The sequence below is a fragment of the Myodes glareolus genome, chromosome 13 (assembly GCF_982192425.1).
Source record: "Myodes glareolus chromosome 13, mMyoGla1.1, whole genome shotgun sequence".
Lineage (NCBI taxonomy): Eukaryota > Metazoa > Chordata > Mammalia > Rodentia > Cricetidae > Myodes > Myodes glareolus.
Genome location: NC_142038.1, coordinates 50,353,998 through 50,375,567, shown reverse-complemented (window position 1 = coordinate 50,375,567; position 21,570 = coordinate 50,353,998). Strand labels below are relative to the sequence as shown.

At 44.5% G+C, this 21,570-nt stretch overlaps 1 protein-coding gene and 1 non-coding gene across 2 annotated transcripts; both read right to left on the bottom strand.

The window, feature by feature from the left end:
• Positions 1-1,023: 1,023 nt before the first annotated feature.
• LOC148120021 (stress-70 protein, mitochondrial-like) lies at positions 1,024-17,029 on the bottom strand. The gene is made up of 18 exons (XM_087896134.1): positions 16,900-17,029; positions 16,211-16,266; positions 15,896-15,983; positions 14,611-14,792; positions 13,171-13,295; positions 12,288-12,361; positions 12,095-12,201; positions 10,446-10,608; positions 9,752-9,844; positions 9,144-9,353; positions 8,059-8,286; positions 6,718-6,822; positions 5,966-6,019; positions 3,042-3,105; positions 2,226-2,320; positions 1,731-1,823; positions 1,412-1,552; positions 1,024-1,234 (listed from the first exon to the last, which is right to left on the bottom strand). Exons 1-18 carry the CDS (start codon positions 16,978-16,980, stop codon positions 1,160-1,162), a joined length of 2,034 nt encoding a protein of 677 aa, XP_087752260.1. The 5' UTR covers positions 16,981-17,029; the 3' UTR covers positions 1,024-1,159.
• LOC148120022 (small nucleolar RNA SNORD63) lies at positions 8,852-8,918 on the bottom strand. Its single transcript, XR_015734785.1, has one exon. It is a non-coding gene; the product is annotated as a small nucleolar RNA SNORD63 (small nucleolar RNA).
• Positions 17,030-21,570: the final 4,541 nt, after the last annotated feature.

The window sequence follows — 21,570 nt, the reverse complement described above, 5'->3', positions numbered from 1 at the left end:
CTGGTCTCATTGTGGTCTGTGCTGTCTCCAAACTTGGAGAATCCCCCAGCCTCAGCCTCCTAAGTGCTGGGATTCCAGCTGTGAGCAAGATACTGGACAGAGTTTTAATACGAATTATTAAAATGTTATTTCAGTGCTGATATTCCTGACCTTGATAATTGTGGGAATCGTGTAAAGCGGACGCTGAAATACTTAGGGTTAAGCGTCAGGTGTGAACTGCGCAAGGTAACGTTCATCAAATCTGTATGAAGTGTTCCACTGTGCTATTATGTGCCCTGTTTCATGACAGCTTAAGAGACTTGAAGATTTTAAAGTTGTAAATAGCATACTAGAATAGAGGAAACAACAGATTCCTTATCTGCCCAGGAAGTAGTTGAGTGTTGTGGCTGGAATAGATCTCCCACTTGTCAAGCCATGGAGGTCCTAAAGGGGGATGAGGGTTTATCCTCAGGAGCAGTCCGATGCTCATATAAAGTTGCTTGAGGCTGTAGGCTCAATCGTTTGCCCACTGCTGCTCTCTTCAGGATGATGCAGAAGGAAATCTGATAGATGTCTCAGCCCTCAACCCTTGGGCTCTCCTAGCCACCCAACAACCAGTACAGCAGCACCAATCAAACAGACCGACAGAATTGCTGCTTATTCTGGCCATTCAAATTGTGTTGCTCAGGAAACATCACCCATGCTTGTGGTTTTAATTCCTCTTTCTATTCCTTTCCTGGTGTAGCTCTGGTGGTCAACTGCTTGTTCGTGTACACGAGGCTGGCTCCATCCCCAGCGCCCCATAGACCACCAGGTATGGGGGTGAACACTTGTGAGACCGAGAATGGAAGATCAGAAATTCAAGGTCACCATTCACTGCACAGCTGTAGACTTGGGCTGTCAATAGAGCTTGCTCAAGGCAGAGTTCTGAGTTTGATCCTTAGCAACGGGGACACTAACAAAACACCTTTACTGCTGGCAACTGTGCTTCCCCCCTAGGTTCGATCACCAGTGACAACAAAATCAGGCAGGTGTGGGGATGGATACATGCTTATAATCACTACATTTATTTATTAAGGAAGTGATATGGGTTACTGCTAAAACAGTAACGTCTGCTCAGGACAACTGCAGGACAACAGCTTCATGTTGTCCTTCTGGCCTCTCTCAATGCCTTGCGCTGTTACTGTTTCTCCTCCTGGTCTTCCCTCTGTTCCCCAGTACCAGAACTTCCAGAACCTTCCCGTTCAGATGCCATCTGTTGGGAAAATATTTGGATCACTGAGATTTCACATTAGGTCTAACCTCATCCCTCATACATAACTCATATTGTATTCAACATTTCTTCTACCCGCCCATCGCTATTTCCTATGCCTCTCCCTGTAACATTCTGTTCCCAGGAATCTCGACCAAACACCCGTCCCAACCCTTGTACCTTTTTATATGCCACATCAAAGAGCTTCAGTGATGCCTGCTGCAGTGAAGATGCTGCCTGTCTAATGTTTTCTGCCGTTTCACTGTCCTTTTGAGCAAGCAGTTCTCTCGTTTTGGAAATCTCTTCCTTTAGCTTGTTGCACTGTAAAAGACAACAAAAAATTTTCGAGAATCTTCTGTCTCATTACATGTAGTGCACTATTCAAATTCTCATTTTTGCCTTCCCACCTCTGCCCTTTATTCATGTTTTCAAAAACCCAAATAAAAATGACCTTCAGTGAATCAGCGAATATTCTGTTTGATTGTTTCTAATAACTTACTTCCTCAGCAGGTAACTGGTCCTTGAATTCTTCCATCGTGGTTTCTGTGTCATGAATAATTCTTTCAGCCATGACAACTGCTTCCACATGTTCCTTTAAGTAATCATGAGTTTAACATAACTGACGTTCCAGTCAACACAAGTTTCATTAAGGTCTATATCCCGTGAGACAGTAAGTTACTTGCCACACCATTAACAGTAAAACTACGATCAGACGTACTTGGGGTGACCCTGAGAAAGAGTTGAGTTGGTTTTTGTGACCTGGGAATTTTGATAGTGAGAGACTAAGTACACTCCAAACCCAGAATGTGCCCTTAGTCCCAGGTACCAGGGGAGACTGAGAAATTGGAGGATTGTGGAAATCATCCTGACTACAGGGTGTAATTTCACATTAAACAAAGTATAAATTAATGAAAGGGAACAATAAAGACGAGAAACTTAAGAGCAGTGAACTGCCCAGCCTGTCAGCTTTAACACGTTCAGCAGAAGTAATCACCTTCTTTCTCCGGTCTTGCTCAGCATACTTCTCTGCATTTTTAATCATATTTTCAATGTCATCTTTGCTTAATCCACCAGAAGACTGGATCACCACTGGAGTTAATTAAAAAAATTCTTTAGTTCTCTTCCTTCACTGTATGAACAAATAACATTACACTACATGGTGCGCACCTTTAATCCCAACTCTCAAGAAGCAGGCAACTCTGAGCTTAAGGCCAGCACGGCTACAAAATGAGACCCAGCCTCCACAATAAAGAAACAAGTAGATAAATGCTGCCTCTATAGTAACTAATCTGAATGATTCCAATTTTGAGTATTAGTTATTGTCTCACGAGTAAACTGTATAAAAAGACCAAGTGACCTGCCTCCCTAGTGAAACTTCAGCAATCCACAAGGTCAGGCTTGCCTGTTTGCTCACTCCTAATGTTAACTTATGAAAATGCAGGCATCTAGCTGGGTGGTAGTAGTGCACCCCTTTAGTCCCAGCACTCAAGAGGCAGAAGCAGACGAACCTTGAGTTTGGGGCCAGCCTGGCCTACAGAGCTAGTTCCAGGATGCTCAGAAAACCAAAAGAGAAAGAAACCAAATCCATGCAAGTGAAACACCCCTCTCTCTGATTACTGGAAAGAGGGGCAGTGTGGTAGCAACCACCCCAGGGGAGAAAAGGCCTAGAAACAGGATGTAGTTCCTCATAACGGCCACCTTACTTTTCCTTTGCTGGTAAGCAAACCCACGGCATCACATATGCTGGAAGGCACTCTACTGCTGGACGAAGTTCTCAGCATCATATCATTCATACAGTCTGAATACTTACTCTGTTGTTCACGTCCTGTTCCTTCATCTTTGGCAGAAACGTGTACAATACCATTGGCATCAATGTCTGTTGGGAGCCACCTGGAGGCACAGGTGGTCCTGCAGTTTGGAGGTAGCCACGTGGGGATGAGCAACCCTGCCTGCACCCTTGCCTGCACATGCTCAGACCAGCAGAATGGCATTAACCAATCAGGACAGCGTTCAAGCCGCTCCACCGTTTAAAAGCAGCTGCCTCGGGGCCCAACGCTCTCTCTCTAAGCTTTCTCTCGTCCCTGCTCTATCGTCCCTTCCCCCAATTTTCCTCAAGGGAATGCTCCAAATAAAGATGTGACCGGAGAAGGAATTCTCGTTTTTGGTGGGGTTCATTCCTGCTGGACAGGATGGCGCCCCGCAACTGGTGCTCGAAACTCCGGGACGCTGAGGGACCCTGACAACTACGCCGGGGGACCCTGAGAAAGCCCGGGAGAAAAAGCCAAGATCAGACACCAGCACAGAGAGCCTTGAATTTCAGAACTCTGAGAACATGGAGCGGTGAGTGACGTCGGTTGAAATCCCCAGAAAGGGGAGGAAAAGAAATGTAAAAAGGAATTTCAAAGGATAGGCCTAAATAGAAAAGAAAATACAAAAAAAAAAAAAATATCAAAGTTAAGGTATCTGAAAGAAGGTACAGAAAGCAACGGGGAAGAAAAATCCCTTAAGTTCAGTGCAGGAGGAATGTGAACAGCAGCAAAAAGGCGAGGTAACTAAGGCGGGACTTTGAGGACGATGGGGTACGGGAGACCGCGGCTTCCGCTCCCTCTCCGTCCACCTGCGTACTCGCTGTTAGAGACTGGAGGCAACAGTCTCGTAGGGAGGCGAGCTTGATCACTGCCTTCCCTGTTCTTAAAGAGCCACAGAGTTTCTGAGGTGATTTTCGCCTAATTTTGTTAAGAGAGCTCAGTCTCTGGCTCTCACGTACAAAAAACTTTAATTTTTGACTGAGAAAGACAAGCTGCTTGATCCTGCTGAGAGTGCTGGCGGCAGCCGGCCCGCCTTTGAGCGGTAATGCCTGATTAAAAACACGGAAGTGGGCCAGGCACGGTGGTGCACACCTGTAGGCGTGGCCATGCTAACCAGTTGCTGGCGGGGAGTTTGCCGGAGGCCTACGAACAGCCAGGTTGCCATGGCGACGGGCGGGCTAAAGTCCGTGTGACATCAGAGGCTATATGTCCCGGCCTTCTGGCGGGGCTATGGTTTTTGGAGGACTTTTTCAACACCTGAGCGGACTCGCCTGACTGAGGCGGAAGCTGCATGGTGAGCAGCGGCGCCATAGAAGGCAGAGAGGAGCTGAATCGGCTCTGCGGAAAAACTGTGTTTCCATAGCAACATGGGCGAGCCGGGAGGTGAGTTCCCAGAGAACGGGGCTCTGCGCGCAGGCGGACCGGGCAGGAGAAGCCCCCCCACGGGTGGGCGGATGCCCCCCCTCGCCGGAGCTTGGCGGTGCGAATTCAATGCCTGAGGTGAGGCTGAGGTACAGTTCGCAGTTACGGGATAACCGGCGAGCCCGCGCACGGCCCGGGGCGGAGCCATGCCTTTGGGCCATGCGGAGCGCGCCACGGTGGGCCGCGCCTCAGAGGCGGAGCCGCCGCCGTCCGCTGCTGCCGCCCTCAGCCAAGGTCGCCAAGAATTTAGTCAGATAAAAACATTTGTCGCCAAAAATTCAGTCAGATAAAAACATTTATCCCCCAAACATCGCCCCTTTGTCAGCAGGAAGTAGCCAGATGATCGATGCTACGCCCATTCTCCCTTAAAGAACTGGTCGTGATTATCATAATAAAGGCATGTTTACCTGGTTACCGTATCCTAGGTAACAAAGAAAGGCGGACCTTTTGCCTGAGGCACCTGGTGAGATAAACAATGCTACCTAGAGGTTTTTCCATCTGAATAGGGGAGCTGGAGAGATGGCTCAATGGTTAAGGGCATTGCCTGCTCTTCCAAAGGTTATGAGTTCAATTCCCAATGACAACTGCTTTGGTTTTTAAACAATAGAGGGGGACTACACTACCAGTGACAGCTTCCCCCAGAGAAAGGATTTCTCTTGCATTCTTTACACTTAATTTTTAATTCAAAATTTTGCTGGTACAGGCAAACAAGATTTGCTTTTTGAAACAGAGACCTGCAAATCTCTAAGTTCAAAACCAGCCTACTTCCAGTACTGATTGTGCTGAATTTTTACACTGAGAGTTTTTAATACTCTTAAATGTTTATTTGGGAGGAGAGTTTTGTTTATGTTTTTCTAGGAATGCTGACATACATCTGGATGCCAGCGAGACCGACCAGAGAGATAAAGAAGACGACCCAGTGGATGCTGAGTGTCCTGCTGTGGAAGATTCATGCGGAGACAGCAGAGATGACCTTCTGGGCGGTGCCAAGAGCAGCTGTTTCACACCATCGACTTGAGCAACACCCTGTGCAACCTCTTATCTCTGACTCTATTTTGCCTTTTCCCTCCTTGGGGATGGGTGGGAGCAGATATCCTTGGCATGCTGCGTCTAGGTGGGGACCAGATTGGAAAATAGTTTTGCCTTATTGCTCTTAAAGACAATAATTAGGGGGAGATGTTGGGAGCCACCTGGAGGCACAGGTGGTCCTGCAGTTTGGAGGTAGCCACGTGGGGATGAGCAACCCTGCCTGCACCCTTGCCTGCACATGCTCAGACCAGCAGAATGGCATTAACCAATCAGGACAGCGTTCAAGCCGCTCCACCTTTAAAAGCAGCTGCCTCGGGGCCCAACGCTCTCTCTCTAAGCTTTCTCTCGTCCCTGCTCTATCGTCCCTTCCCCCAATTTTCCTCAAGGGAATGCTCCAAATAAAGATGTGACCGGAGAAGGAATTCTCGTTTTTGGTGGGGTTCATTCCTGCTGGACAGGATGGCGCCCCGCAAATGTCAAACGTAACTTCAATTTTAGGGACTCCACGAGGGGCCGGGGGAATTCCAACCTAAAGTAAATACTCAGAGTCAGCTCCTCTCAGATGTGCTCACATTTCCAAACAGGCCATCCACCACTTGCTCCCGAAATCAAGTAGTATCTTCACTAAAATACAGAAACTTGAGATTTTAGTGCTTTATGGAGCAAATACAAAACCATAATAGCTGTGTGGGCCCAGAGTTTTTTCAGTAAATCAGGACTTCTTCGCTGTAGCAATGCTGACCCAAAACAGTGGCCATCAAGTGGTTTTGAAACAATCGATCATGACTCAACTGGTTTCTGAGTTAGCACTGCTTCTGAAACTGAACATGTCCCTGGCTTTTCAATAAAGATCTGAAAACATAAAAAGTACTGGATTTTTGAGTTTCATAGTTCACCTATGAAAACTGTTTTTCAAAAGTAGCACAGTATGGGCTGGGCTGACGGTTCAGCAGTTAAGAGCCCTTGCGATTCTTCCCGAGGACCCAGGTTCAATTCCCAGCATCCACATTGCAGAAAACTGTAGTAAATCCAATTCCAGGGAAACCAATACCCTCTTCTGGCCTTAGTGCCCTTAGTACATAGAGATACACCCATACAATAATAAAATCTCTATAAAGTATTAATAAAGTAACCGTACACCTGTTTGCAAGCAGTTTGGAGAGGTTAGATACTGTAACTATGTAAGCTATGACTTAAAGGCATGATATTCAGATTTGAAATACTTACCAAGGTGAACTGTCCTAGAAGTTTGTTGTCTGCAGCCATCTCTCGCTCTCCCTGATACACTTTAATCTCTACTTGAGTTTGTCCATCAGCAGCGGTAGAAAATACCTAGTGAGGAAGGAAAACTTCCCTACTTGGTAATCTCATTAAACTACACCCATTATACAGAAAAAGGCTAACTAGACATATTCACATTCTATTACTGGATGATTCCTAACATATATTACTCTCAGAACAAAGGTATATCTCTAAAGTTTGTAAGTTTAAGGCATTAAAGCAAGGATTTGAAACAAGTTTGTCAGTGCAGGGACGTAAGACCAGAGGCAGGCGATGTACCATGTGCTCAGTCCCGAGATGTCATCACACTCTTTTGTTGACAAATACATCACTGCACAAATACCAAAGAGAGATTCTAAAGAAACGCAAGACTGGGGGATGGAGACATCTCTCAGGGGTTAAGAGCTTTGCCTGCTCTTCCAAAGGTCCCGAGTCCAATTCCCAGCAACCACATGTGCTCACAACCATCTGTAATGAGCTTTGGTGCCCTCTTCTGGCCTGCAAAGATACATGCAGGCAGAACACTGCCTGCATCATAAATCTTTAGAAAAACGCAAGACTGATTTGAGTTTGGAAACACAGCCATTTGAGAAAATGTCACACTACACGATCCAGGCAGTTCTCTACTGTCAGTTTCCATGCCTCAACTTCCCAAGTGTTGGGATGATCCAACCAGGCACAAGAAGTAATTCTTCAGCCGGGCGGTAGTAGCACATGCCTTTAATCCCAGCACTAGGGAGGCAGAGGCAGGTGGATCTTAGTGAGTTCGAGGACTGTCTGATCTATAAAAACTAGTTCCAGGAGAGGGTCCAAAGCTACAGATAAACCCTGTCTCGAAACCCCCCCCCCCCCCAAAAAAAGTAATTCTTCATCTAGGACCATGCCAGGACACGCCCATATCAGTGCTTGGTAGTGTATGACCCAGTCCCCATCATTCACGCTGAAATCAACCCTAGTCCCATGTTGCTAACCACCACACTTTTTATTTTGTTTCCGACAACAGAATGACAACAGCCCTTTTAGGAGACTGCATTATCCTTCCCTTATTCACCACTCCTAGCTGATTATCTAAGAACTTTTCTAGGAACTGCAAGAAAACAAAAATCACACACACACACACACACACACACACACACACACACACACACACAAATCAAAAAACCACGGTAATCTCACCATCCAGTCAGCTGGTGTGGATTTAGAAACAAAGTGTTTTAAGAAGTTCATCAAGTGGCTGCAATTACACACTCATAGGACTTAAAACCTGTTAGGAAGGATAACTCTTACCTGGCTCCTTCTGGCTGGAATTGTGGTGTTCCTCTTAATAAGTGTGGAAAAGACACCTCCCAGAGTCTCAATACCCAGAGAGAGGGGAGTGACGTCCAGGAGCAGCACATCTGTGACATCACCAGCCAGCACACCTCCCTGAATGGCAGCTCCCATGGCTACAGCCTCATCAGGATTTACAGCTCTACTTGGGAGTCTGCCAAAAATCTCTTGCACAGTCTGCTGAACCTATGTATGGAGGACAAAGAACCTGTTAGCCAACACCCAGGGCCACTGCTGAACTGAGACAGAGCATGAAGATGCCAAGCAGATCCCAAGTCAGATGGACTCAGCTCCAAGAATGCCGACTTTCTGTTCACATTGGACAACTCACTTTGTCCGCTTAATTTAGAAGCGTTTGCTTCAATTATCTGTCTTCCAGATGGCAATCATCACTGGAAACAGCACAAGACAAGGGATTATAAAATACTGCCTACATTGACATAATCAAAGGCCAATTTGAAGGAAGCACTAATACCAATTCCATGGGGTTGTTTTTGACCCCATGTGTTAAGAGCTAATAATGAAAGTGCACAGCATCTTGGGATAATTTGTTAATATCAATGTGTCCTCTGGAACCCGAGTTCTATGTCTAGCTTTACTCTAGACCGATTTTCCAATATCCCAGTGTTAAAACAGAGCAGCAAAACCACGCACAAACAACACAAGCCACCAAAAGCAGTAATTCCACCATTCACTTGAACCCAAGGTAAACCTATCCAGCCTCCAAGGAACAAGTGCACCTTCAACAGTCTGTGCTCAGTATTTCTACACATCCGATATCAGAATGATGTGCTGATTAATAAAATGCATCACTGCAAAGATCTTTGTTAAAGAAATGCAAAAAGCCCCAAGCACTATGCAGGGAAAATGTTTCCCAAAAAACATCTCCTGGGGAAATGACTACCATGAATGCTTGACAACATAATCTTTACGAGAATGGGTTTAATATTCTTCCTGATACCCTTCTTTGCATCTCTTAATTAAAATGCATTATGTATTGATTCCCCCTCCCCCCTTATAAAGACTATAACACGAGTCCATACCTTGGGCATTCTCGTCATGCCACCAACCAGAACCACTTCTCTTATGTCACTCTTGCTGACTTTGGCATCTTGCATTGCCTTCTGGCATGGAGCAATAGTTTTCTTGATTAAATCGGTGACTATGTGTTCGAACTGAGTGCGAGTTACCGTCATATTCAAATTCTTAGGTCCAGAAGCATCCGTTGTAAGAAATGGCAAGTTGATGACAGTCTACACAGAAAATATTTCACTACAAGTTAATCTTTATGACTCCAATTAAGGTTAAGACTGTACCCTAGGATAGGACCTAGGGAGCACAGAAAAAAATCAGCCTTACTAAATTCCTAAGAGGCAGTGGAAATACACTAAAATCTCTTTTAATGGGGTATACACATCTTATCAATGAAGACTGGAGCAGACAAGCTGAAGCAATTATCATGTGATCTTTAAGAAACATACTGTGAGCTGGGCAGTAGTGGTGCAGGTAAATTAGGTAAATTAGGTAATTAGGTAAATTAGGTAAATTAGTAGTGGTGCAGGTAAATTAGGTAAATTAGAATATATGATTCAAATAAGGTTAGGTTAAAAATATCCATCTTTAAAACAACTCGGATTTCTTCATGTCTCACCCGTAGAGAGATGGAGAGTTCACGCTTAGCATTCTCAGCAGCTTCCCGAACCCTCTGAAGGGCCACGTTGTCTTTGGTCAAATCAATCCCTGTCTACAAAATAGGATTCATAAGACAATTAATAGAGAAACTGCAGTGGCAATGTAGATTGTCTGCTTATAAAAGTCATCCCTTTATAAAAAAAATATAAATTGTGAGATTTATGGGCTAGGGGACAAAACCGGGTGGAAGTGGTACCCGTATTGTTTTTAAACCCAGCACTCATGAAGCAGAGATGAGGGGACCTCTGTGAATTCTAGGCAAGCCTGGTGTATAGACCGAGTTCCAGAACAGCCAAGACTTAAAGCACCGCCCCCTTCAAAACAAAAACTAAAAACTTATCACCTGAAAAATGACCTACTATCAAAGTTATCTCATCAAGGATCAGTAAACTGAACTCCTACCAACTCTTCCAAGCTCCAGGTCTGCAGAGATTCTACAATTCCTTCTCCCATACTGTAACCAATATATTTAAGTCTTTGGTTCCCAATCTAAGGTGCTATGTGTAACTAAATGGTTGAGTTTACCCATGACCCTGAATGTAATTAGTTACCTTAGTGTAAAAGAAATTATTCAGAAAGCAGAAGAGCAATCTGAACAAAAATTCTGAACCTCCTACACAAAAGCCTACACATTAACCACAATGGTAACTCACCTCCCTCATGAACTCCTTGACAATGTGCTGTAACAAAGCCCGGTCAAAGTCTTCACCACCTAAGGAAGCATCCCCATTGGTGGATATCACCTCGAACACTCCATCCGTAATACACAGGATAGAGACATCAAAGGTTCCACCACCTAAATCGTACACAGCAATGCTAGAAAGGAAAACAAAAGAACATTTAGAGCCTAGAGACACAAAACCTATTACAAAGGAATGAATTCAGCAACCAAAGATTGACTTAGTTATTTTCCTGATATTCAGTAATTTTGAAATCTAGTAATTGACATGCCTCTTAACATATGGCATTGGTAACATACAGAGAGGCCAGTAAAATTTGTATCACTCAAACCATGGTTCCCAAAGTATTTAACATGCATAGTAATACAAATAAAAATTGTCCAAGGTACCAAGGAAAACAGTAAAAAAAAATTGTCTTGAAGCTAAAAGCACAGACAATATGTACAAATTTGAAGAGAATAAAAGAGGCATATTCTAAGCAAAATCTTTTAAACCCTATGCGATGGAAATATAGAATAAATCTTTAAGAATGATTTATTTATCGATGTGGATCTGAGTTAGGAGCTAGTTGTATGTCCCTGGAAAGACAGGGCTACACAGCAAAAATTCTGTCTTGAAAAACAAAAAAATTTACTACATGAGGACTGGCAAGATAGCTTTTTATCCGATAAAGATCCTTGGCTCCAAGCCTGATGCAACCTCAGGAACCTATGTGGAGAGAGAATGAACTCTACGTTGCCCTTCCACATGCACACTGTTATGAACATGCCCCGCCACACACATAGTCAATGATAAGGAAGGTATGGGTATAGTGATATGGTGCAGCGGCCCCTGTCCTTCCGCAGGCTACTTTATGCCCGAAATAATTACACCGAAAACTGTATTCATTTAAGCACTGCCTGGTCCATTAGTTCTAGCCTCTTACTGGCTAACTCTCACATCTGATTAACCCATTTCTATTCATCTGTGTAGCACCACGAGGTGGTGGCTTACCGGGAAGATTCTAACCTACATCCATCTTGGGACAGAGCTTCATGGCTGAATCTCCAGGACTCTGCTTCTTTCTCCCACTATTCTGTTCTGTCTTCCCCGCCTACCTACGTTCTGACCTATCAGGCCAAGCCGTTTTCTTTACTAATTAACCAATGAAAGCAACAGATAGATAGAAGAAGACACTCCTACATCAGTATGGGTTAGAGCGAGTTCAGCAGCTTTTAAAGCAGAGAGGACCAGTTTGATTTCCAGTACTTACATCAGGTAGCTCACAGCCACCAGTAATTTAATCTCTAGGGGAATCTGAGATCTCTGAAGGTGTCTGCAATATTGTGTATATACCCATACACAAACACATTTACAATTGAAAATGAGTAAGTTTTAATTAAACAAATGAAAGGGCCTTTGAGGTGAGGGCACTTGCTGTCAAGCCTGACATCCTGATCCAAGACCCGTGTTGGAGAAAGACAAAAGCCAGCTCACACACTTTATCTTCTGACCTCCACACACACGCCATGGCACAAATGGTACCTTCAACACAAGTACCAACACAATTAAAAAATGTAATTAAAAAAATCACGTTAAAAGCCTATAATTCAGGTAGGAGTATCTACGCTTTATCCACTTACACTTTATCTTCGGATTTGTCCACACCATACGCCAGGGCAGCAGCTGTGGGTTCACTAATCACTCGAAGTACATTCAACCCAGCTATTTGGCCAGCATCCTTAGTGGCCTAGGAAAAGAAGAAACAGGTGTTATCTTTCCATCCTTTAACTCTGGCACCTCCCCCAGGCAAATAGGAGATATAATTGACCTTACCTGTCGCTGGGAGTCATTGAAATAAGCAGGGACTGTGATCACAGCCTTCTTTACTGTGTGACTCAAGTTAGTTTCTGGAAAAAAGAATAAAAACTTCAATTGTGGCATTATGTCAGAAAAAAAAGCATCAAAATTACTAACAAAGCCTAATATCCCTCCTCAATTCCTCTTGTGGAGCAATAGAGAACACTCACCTCCTCCTTTGTAGCTTAACCTGCAGACAGGCCACATAGAAAAACACTGAACACTGTTTTGTACGCCAGCAATCTAGCACCAGGGAAGCAGCAGGAAGATGAGTTTAAGGCTGTCCTGACTTACACAGCTCATGCCTTTTGTTATCTTGGCACCCAAAGCTGAGGCAGGAAGATCACCCTAAGTTTAACACCAGCCTTGGCTACAAAATTAGCCTGAAGATAACGTAAACTCCAGTATGAAATTTATTCTCAGAAACGAACCACCTTGACCACTGTTAGTTCTTCGGAGGCTGTAACAGTAGCAGAAGCTCAAGGCAGCCCTCCTCCCCCCAGTTACCAAGTTATTTGGAGATGTAGGAAGTACTTCTGTGTAGCTCAGCAGACAAGGTGGTATTGGCTAGAAATCCAAAGTCACCTGTATGTAGCATTTCAGTTAAGACTTATCATCAATTGTTGATAAGTGTAGCTTTCTGGATTTTAACAAATACTACACTGCCCATCCTGAAAAAGCAACAGCAGGTATCATTAGGGAAATTAAACTCAACCTGCAGATGAAGTGTGAAGAGTCCCACAGTTTTGCCGTTCCTACATTTCCTGTGCAAAGAGCATAATCTACAGGGCATCAATCTATAAACGCAGAGGAACCACCAATACTTCCAATTTCCCCAGAATGAACTAAATCTTCTCACCCGCAGTCTCTTTCATCTTCATCAACACAAATGCTCCTATCTGACTGGGGGAATAGAGTTTTCCATGAGCTTCAAGCCAGGCATCACCATTAGAGGCACGGACAATCTTAAAGGGAACATTTTTGCTGAAAAAATAAAGAAGAATTATATCATTATAAGTGAGCCGGGTGGTGTGGCGCACACCTTTAATCCCAGCACTAGGGAGGCAGAGGCAGGTGGATCTCTCTGTTCAACACCAACCTACAAGAGCTAGTTCCAGGATGGGTCCAAAGCTACAGAGAAACCTGATCTCGAAAAATGAGAGAGAGAGGAAGAGAGAGAGAGACTGACCGAGACCAGTGGTTAAGAGCACTGGCTGCTCTTCCAGAGGACCCAGGTTCATTCCCAGCACCCACAGGGCAGCACAAAGCTAACTCCAGTTCAACTCTGAGTTCAAGGCCAGCCTGGTCTACAGAACTAGTTCCAGAACAGGTAGGCCTGTTACACAGAGAAAACCTGTGGCCAAAACCAAAAGAACCCAAAGATCTGGTTGGGCAGGGATGGCACATGCCTTTAATCCTAGCACACAAGTGCTAGAGGCAGGCAGACATGTCTGAAGGCAACCTTGTCTACAGAGTGAGTTGTAGGACAGTCAAGCTACACAGACTTGAAAATCCAAAAAACAAACCAAAGAGCTGGACAAGGAGGTGGCTTAACAAATAAGGGCTTAGGCTGGGTGGTCGTGGTGCAGGCCTTTAATCCCAGCACTCGGGAGGCAGAGGCCAGGTGTACCCCTGGGAGTTCAAGGCCAGCCTGGTCCACAGAGCTAGGTCCAGGACAGCTATGACTGTTACACAGGGAAACCCTGTCTCGAAAAACCAAAACCAAATAAGGGCTCATACTGTCAAGGCTAATGCCCAGGACTTACACAGGAGAACAAAATCCAGCAAAATTGTACTCTGACCTGTCTTGTGAGAGGATGAATACACCCACAAACAAAAAAATGTTAATAAACAAAAGCTTAGCCAAGCAGAGGTGGCACACACCTTTAATCCCAGCACTCAGGAGGCGGGGCAGGCAAATCTGAATTCAAGGCCAGCCTGGTCTACAGGTGATTTCCAGGATAACAAGGGCTACAAGAGGTAACCCTGTCTCGAACAAAGAATAAATATAATGGGAAAGGACTGCACACACACATGTATGTAACTTAAGGACATAGAATAGCCTTACATGACTGATGAGGAACACATCGTTTAGGAATATCTCAAAAACCTTAAAGTATCTTAACCTATTACCCATCACGTGCATCAAAACAAACACCTAGTCTGTGAAAGCACAAATGGGCTTTTAAAAACGGTTTACTCTTGGTGGAGATGGGATTATCTCCTAGGAACAATAATGTTTATGTGACTCGATCGTAGGACCTCGAACAAGGCCCTCTAGGTTGCTTTTCCTACTCACGCGTCTTTCTGTACTTCGGGGTCATCATAGCGACGTCCAATCAGACGTTTAGTAGCATAGAAGGTGTTTTGGGGGTTTATGACAGCCTGTCGCTTTGCTGGCATGCCAACAAGTCGTTCTCCATCTGCTGTAAAGGCAACAAAAGAAGGCGTAGTTCTGGCACCTTCAGCATTCTCCAGGACCTAAAATTACCAAAGGTAATGATTAAGATACTAGTCACCACTGACATCTTTGCAGCCATGACTGAAGATACAACCACAGCTCAATTCATAAACAAATGTAAAAGGATAACACTAAGTTGGCATGTTTACTGCTGGGAATGCTACACAGTTATCATTTCAAATGTATGGAGAAGTCTATGGCCATACCACCTTGAATATAGCTATTATGCAAAATTCTTGTGGAAGCTACAAGCTTCAGAAAATGGGGGGTTAGGACAAGCAGCATAAACGAGAACTAAGGAAGGGCTTCACTTCTCTTAGTGTCCAGTAAGCCAGACTCCTGTAAATACCCGAGTTGTTTCAGGTGAGGGCATGGGAAAAGAAAACATGAAGGGTCAAGAATGAACAGACAACTCTACAATCACAGGTGCTCTCAAGTCTTGACAACTCAAAGGAAAAGATCTGCACATTCTGAGGAGGCTCTAACAACCTCTACATAGCAGACACCTTGAACCCTGCTGAACTCCCAGCTGAGAAAGCCATTCCAAGTCCTCTAAGGGCATTACCGCCCATACCACTAGAGAACACATTTAGATCCTATCCTAGAGAGTTGTATTCATTCAATTATCAATATCCAAAAGTTAATTACCAAGTGCAAATAAATAAATAAAATAAAAGCAGTTTTAAAATGCAAATTAGGCCAGAAGGTAGGGCACATGCCATTAATCCTAGCACTCCAGAAAACAGAGGCAGGTCGATCTCTGAGTTCGAGGCAACCCTGCTCTACAGAGCAAGTTTCAGGACAGGCTCTGAAGCTAGAGAAATCCCATCTCCAAAAACCAAAAGAAAAAGTCTGAAGTAATAGCTAATGTGTGTAATGTTAGCACTAAATAGATAATCCACATTTGATAGCCCAGGATATAGTGTCTCAAAAGAAAAATAGCACCAAACTCGGTTCAACTTCGTTGTTCATTTTGAGAAAGGGGTTCTATTTATAGCCCAGGCTGGCCTCAAACTCAGAGATTCCCCTGCCTGAAGGTGCATGCGCGGCTCGGTTCAGCATTCCTAGACACCTAAGGTCAGGCAGGAAACCTAAGTGACCCCAGGCTTCCCACCGTGCTCACCTTCGCTTGTCTGCCCTCCATGATCGCCACACAGGAGTTGGTAGTACCCAGATCAATACCCAGAACTGGACCTTTAGTTGCCTCTGATCTGTAAGATATGTCAAACACCGTGGCGATCTTAACAGTAGTCTCCAACATAATAACTGTGCTTTATGTCGGTGTTAACAGTGGCACATTTCATACACTACAAATATAAAGTTAGTTACAGAGGGAAAATTATTTTTAAATGTATAGATCACAGCCCAGGTGTACAATTAATGTTCAATTTAATTAAATTAATTAAAGAAACACTTTGGGAGAAAATGTTATACTTACGTATAATCCCTTCTTGAAAGAGTAAAAGCCTCATGACAAAGTCCATTCCAGCCATCCTGGGCGGCAGGGGGGGGGGCGGAGAGAATGCATCATCCGTCAACTACACAAGAACACTTGGACTTTTTCCAATTATTACTCTGAGAAACACATGCAACCTTTAGGATTAAGTAGTAGGATTTTGGACTAAAGCACAATGAAGTCCTTCGTATGTAAGATACATCAAGGAGAAATATCTACATTATCTACCACACATCTACAGGTTTTCCAGACTGTCAAAAAGAAGCAAATTGTCTTAAGCCATAAAAAAACAACCTGCTTCCAGAAAGAAAAAAAAGACAAAAAAAGATCTGGAACTGTCCTTCGGCTCTTAAGGAAAGAGAGCCAAGCTCATAGTTCTGCCTTCCGATAGACTACATCCTGCCTGGGACCAAGCACATCCAATGCGCCCCGTGTCGGGTGGGGAGAACTGCTACCTCGTGAATTAGTGGGTCCGACTCCAGAACGCCAGGGAGTGTGATTCAGCAGAGCTCGAGGCTAAAGCCCTGGCCAAGGCCAACTGACCTGACCACCGAAGGTCTGTTACCTTTCTTCGCTCCGGATTTCTTCTAGAGTCTGACCCTGAAGGGCAAGACCTACCTCACTCCAGTCAGAGCCTGGAGCCTCTTCCAGAAGGCATGGCATTTCCTCACCTGGTGACGGGCGGCCGCCAGACTCCGGGAGACTGCAGCGCCCACGAGACGCGAGGCCAAGGCTCTGCTGGCTCTTATCATGGTGGCTGGACAGAGGGGAAGCAAGACCAAAGGACGAACACCACACAGGCGCGGACAAACACCATACAAGTCCAGAGCTGCGTGAAGCGGCAATGGCCACGCTTCTAAAAACCTCCAACCACGTGGGGTGGGGCGGGGACTGATGGCCTCAGAACGAAGGCCCGCTCTTCCACTGAGGAATCGAGCTTTGCCTGAGCAGAGATTGCAAGGCTGCTGCTCTCAGAACCACAGCCTGCTCTGAGCACAACTGGCAGCAAGGTTGTTGAAAAGTCCTGTCCTCTGAACACGGCCGCCCCGGCTGTGGGAGCAGACAAAAGGGAAACTGGAAAGAGGAACACACAGGCGGTGCTTCAGACAGCCCTGGCCCTTGTAAGGGCTGGAAAGAGTCAAGGACACGTGTGCTGAATTACAGATCTATTGCATCAGCCTTGATTACAGTCTACTTGAACCAGGTGTCTTGAAGGACGACCATCCCCTGACGGGCTAGAAGTTTCTCCTCGGGCCTCTTGGGGCAGACACCATCATGCCCTGAGGCACTGTTGAGTGTACCCCTGTTCGTTCTCTGTCAGCACATGTGCACAGCTTGAAGTATGCACACCTGGATAGGGGCACCCTTAAATTTGTTAAATGTTCAAAGCATGAACCTAACATTAGGAGCTTTTAATATTTACCAGTATTAAAGACAGCCTTTCACACTGATTTGCAAATGAGCATTTACAGCCCGAAGGCTGGAAGAAATAAACTGAATCTTAGCAGAAAGGGTTCAAGTGACTACAGGTGGACAGAGAGGTCCATAGCCCGGAGGCGCTGCTCATTACACAGCACGCTATTATACTGAGTATTTCTCTGTCCCCATTTCACTATCGAATGAAATGGAAAGAACTGGTGCATAACTTGAATGAGGATAAATGTTTGCCGAACGGAAGAAGTGATACCGCCGACCTGTTTGTAATACACATGGTATTTATGTGTCCAATATCATGTTTAATAGAGTCTCACCATGTAGCCCTGGCTGACCTCTAACTTGCTGCGTAGATCAGGCTAGCCTCAAAGGGACAGATCTGCCTGGCTAGTGTTGGTATTAAAGGTGTGCACCACTACATTTTATCTTTTCAGTCAGGGTTCAAGTTGTGCCATCTGCCCTTAACTTCACTCTGGTGTGTTTAGCACATGCAGGCATTTTGCAGAGTGACCCTAGATTTGCCAATCTGCAGTCTAAGGAAAAGTGAGAAAGAACTCCTAGGGGTGGGAGGGATCCTTGTGTATGTTTGGTGCTTTGCGTCTGGGGAGTGTATCTTAATGGTGAAGTATGTGCTTAATATGCACAAAGCCCTGAACTCACTCCCAATATCCTATAAAATAAATAATATTCTCGTAGGCATGGTTTTGTAATGTTTGGATACCATTTCCTCATTTGTGTGTGTGTGTGGGGGGGAGCTTTATCGAATGCACGTGAAGGTCAGAGGACAACTTACAGGATTTGGTTCCTTCTACCATGTGGATCCCAGGCTTGATGGCAAATAACCATGGCACAGGCCCCATGATTGATGGTTTGGCATGGATAAGTAGTTTCAATTTAAGTACGTAGTTGCCATCCACTACTAGGAATTGTCATTAGGATAGTAATAATAGCTATTAAATATTAAGTACCCCAGTAGTAGTGTGCTTATTACACGGTTTCAAGTAAATACTGTTAATATTCCCATTTGGCAGATGAGGCTTAGAGTGGTTATATATGTGAATTTTGGTCTCAGAGCAATTGAATGATAAAGCCAGAATTTTAAGTCAGTCTTTTTTTAAATTTTTTTTTATTTTTCAAGACAGGGTTTCTCTGTGGCTTTGGAGCCTATCCTGGAACTAGTTCTTATAGACCAGTCTGGCTTTGAACTCACAGAGATCACCATGCCTCTGCCTCCCGAGTGCTGGGATTAAAGGCATGCTACACCAGCGCTCGGCAAGTCAATCTGTCATATCCAGAACCTGCATTATACACCCTAAGCAAATCTGATCTTTCCTTTTGTATTTCCCTATAAAGAGATGAGCAGTGTAACACTGGCGTTCTCCACTCTTAATAGCAGTAACATTAGGTTGCAGAATTTAAAAAGTAGTAAAAAAATGTCTAAAATTTATAGGGTAACCACAATGTAATTCAAGGCTTACTATATAGGTAATTTAGAGGCCTCTGAGCTTATACTCCAGCCCTGCAGAACATTTTTAAAAGGTTGAAATAAAAATAATATGTGATATAAAACACAGGATTTATAACTATAACTTGTGGATTGTAAGAACTACAAATATTTTTTAAGCAGGGCTATGTTATATAGCCCAAACTGGCCCCAAACATGAATTATCTTGCCCCAGCCTCCAAGGTGCTTGGATTACAGACATTCACCTCCATCCATGGTTACTTTTATGTTTTTACAGCAATGTCTCTGCAAACTGGTGTCAGAGATGACATTTTATTCAATGTCCTCAACGATAAATGTCATGGGGTGGCACCTCCCATCTTTAGGAAATACAAAATGTGGTGTACTTTAGGAATTTGTCACTTTGGTGGTTCTTAGTTTTTCATGTTCCATAACAGATTTCAGGAGGCAGTTCCCAGGCGTCTTAGCCACACAGTACCTGAGAGCATTCGGAGGTGGTTCCTCTCATGCCCTTTCCTGAGCTTCCCTCATGAAACACATAGAGTATTAAATTAGTAGGTTTTGTTCTCTGAGATGCTCACTAACCCATCAACTTGGATGCCTTCTGATGAGACAAAAAAGAAGTATAATACATCAAAAAAAAAAAAGAAGCTGCTTTGATTAGCTTTGATAGCTAGGTTTCAGGTTGCAGGGTAAATGCCACCACACTGCACAGGTGGGAGTCAGTCTTGCTCTGCATTTTCCTTCACGTTGGGAACTGTGGAGGCACAAAAAGGCCAAAGGTCAGAGACTTGGAATTTGTTTCTCATTCCTTCAAGGTTACTGTGCTTTTACCCCAGACAAAGCTCCCACCTAGTTGTGAACTGGAGTTCTGCTTCCTCAAGGTTGTTGTCAACAGGTGTGGCCATTTGCTGGACCTCCTGCTCCTGGAATAGGGAAGTAGTTTGTTCCCACCCAAACTAAGTTCCAGTTCCCTTTATGGAAATAACTTGGGATTCCACCCAGGGAGTGGTTTATCTACAGAGTGTTTGGTCTGGAACAGGAGTCTGAGGCACAAGCCTAGGGCTTGAGGGTGACTTGGCCACTTGCTTTGTTCTAGCAACAGAATGTTCAACTATGATTGTAGCCCATAACTTTCAACTGGTATGTTAATGAAATCACTTGCCTTTTTTCTACCTTTTGGGGTCAGGGGTATTTGAAGCAGTTGGAAATTAAACGCCAGCAAATTTTCTGTACTCACTGGAATTTCCTTCTGATACTATCCAATATGTTTCTCCATCTTATTGTTTTCATTTGCATCTTCATATTCTTTACTATACTTCTAAATTCCCACGCCTCTACTCTGGAGAAAGGCATTTCTGCGGGGGCTGGCCCCGACAGGGAACCCAGTTACATATAAGGCAGATGGAGGACTCAAAAGAAGACTAACTGTGGGAATGGCAGGGATGACACAAGCAGAGGTTTGCTCTTGAGACCCGTGTAGGACATGAGGTGCGGTGGTTCATACCTGTAATCTCAGGATTTGGAGCGGGAGACAAGCAGATTAAGAATATGATGCTGGAAGAATTTTGCTGGGATTTTGATGGGCATTGAGTTGAGTGTCCTGGCATCTTTCTGGCTGTTCTGAATAAGATATGTTGGACCCTAAAGCCCACTTACTGAGGAGGGGTCACACCAAGAGACCACCCTCACACTGCAATTGATGCCAAAGCAAGAGGAAGTTTATTGATTGACTGGCGTGTTGAAAGACTCTAAATGCATTTGTAAGCCCCCTCAACCCTAAGACATTTTTCTAAAACCTTACACACTCTCTCTCTTGGAAATGTGATAGTCGCCCCCCCACACACATGCTGGACTGCTCATCCTCCTGTGTCCTTGTGAATAATCTTCAAACATAACTCCATACTGGGAATTGAGGCAAAGACAACCCACAGATGTTGACTCAGTTCCTGATGTATTCATTTAGCCACTGGAACAAGGGCAGGATGGCCCACAGATGTTCTGATATCTCACTTGACCGTACAGCTATTCTCTTGCCCTGGAATAGCCAATCATTGCTAGTAAGCCTTTGAATAAGCCAACCCAATGAGTTGGAAAACAACCTTCAGGTCCCACCCCCCGTTTGTGTCCGTAGCTTTTCACTTTAAAAGATGAGCTGTAACAGCTATCGGACGTACTTCATATTCCAAACATGAAGGGCCCTGTTCTGACAGAATAAAAATCCTCTTGCTTTTGCATCAGTTGTGGTTGTGTGAGTGGTGTCTGGACCAACTCCTCCCTGATGTTTGGACTTTGAGTCCAACAGCATCAGGGTCCCTCAGCCTCGGGAGGAGAAGGACCCTGAGTGGCTGTTACAAGCTAATTTTAAAGGAAAAAACCGCAGAAGCAAAGGGGGGAGTTCAGGAGTCATTTGTCAACTATTGTGACTGGCTCATTAATGATC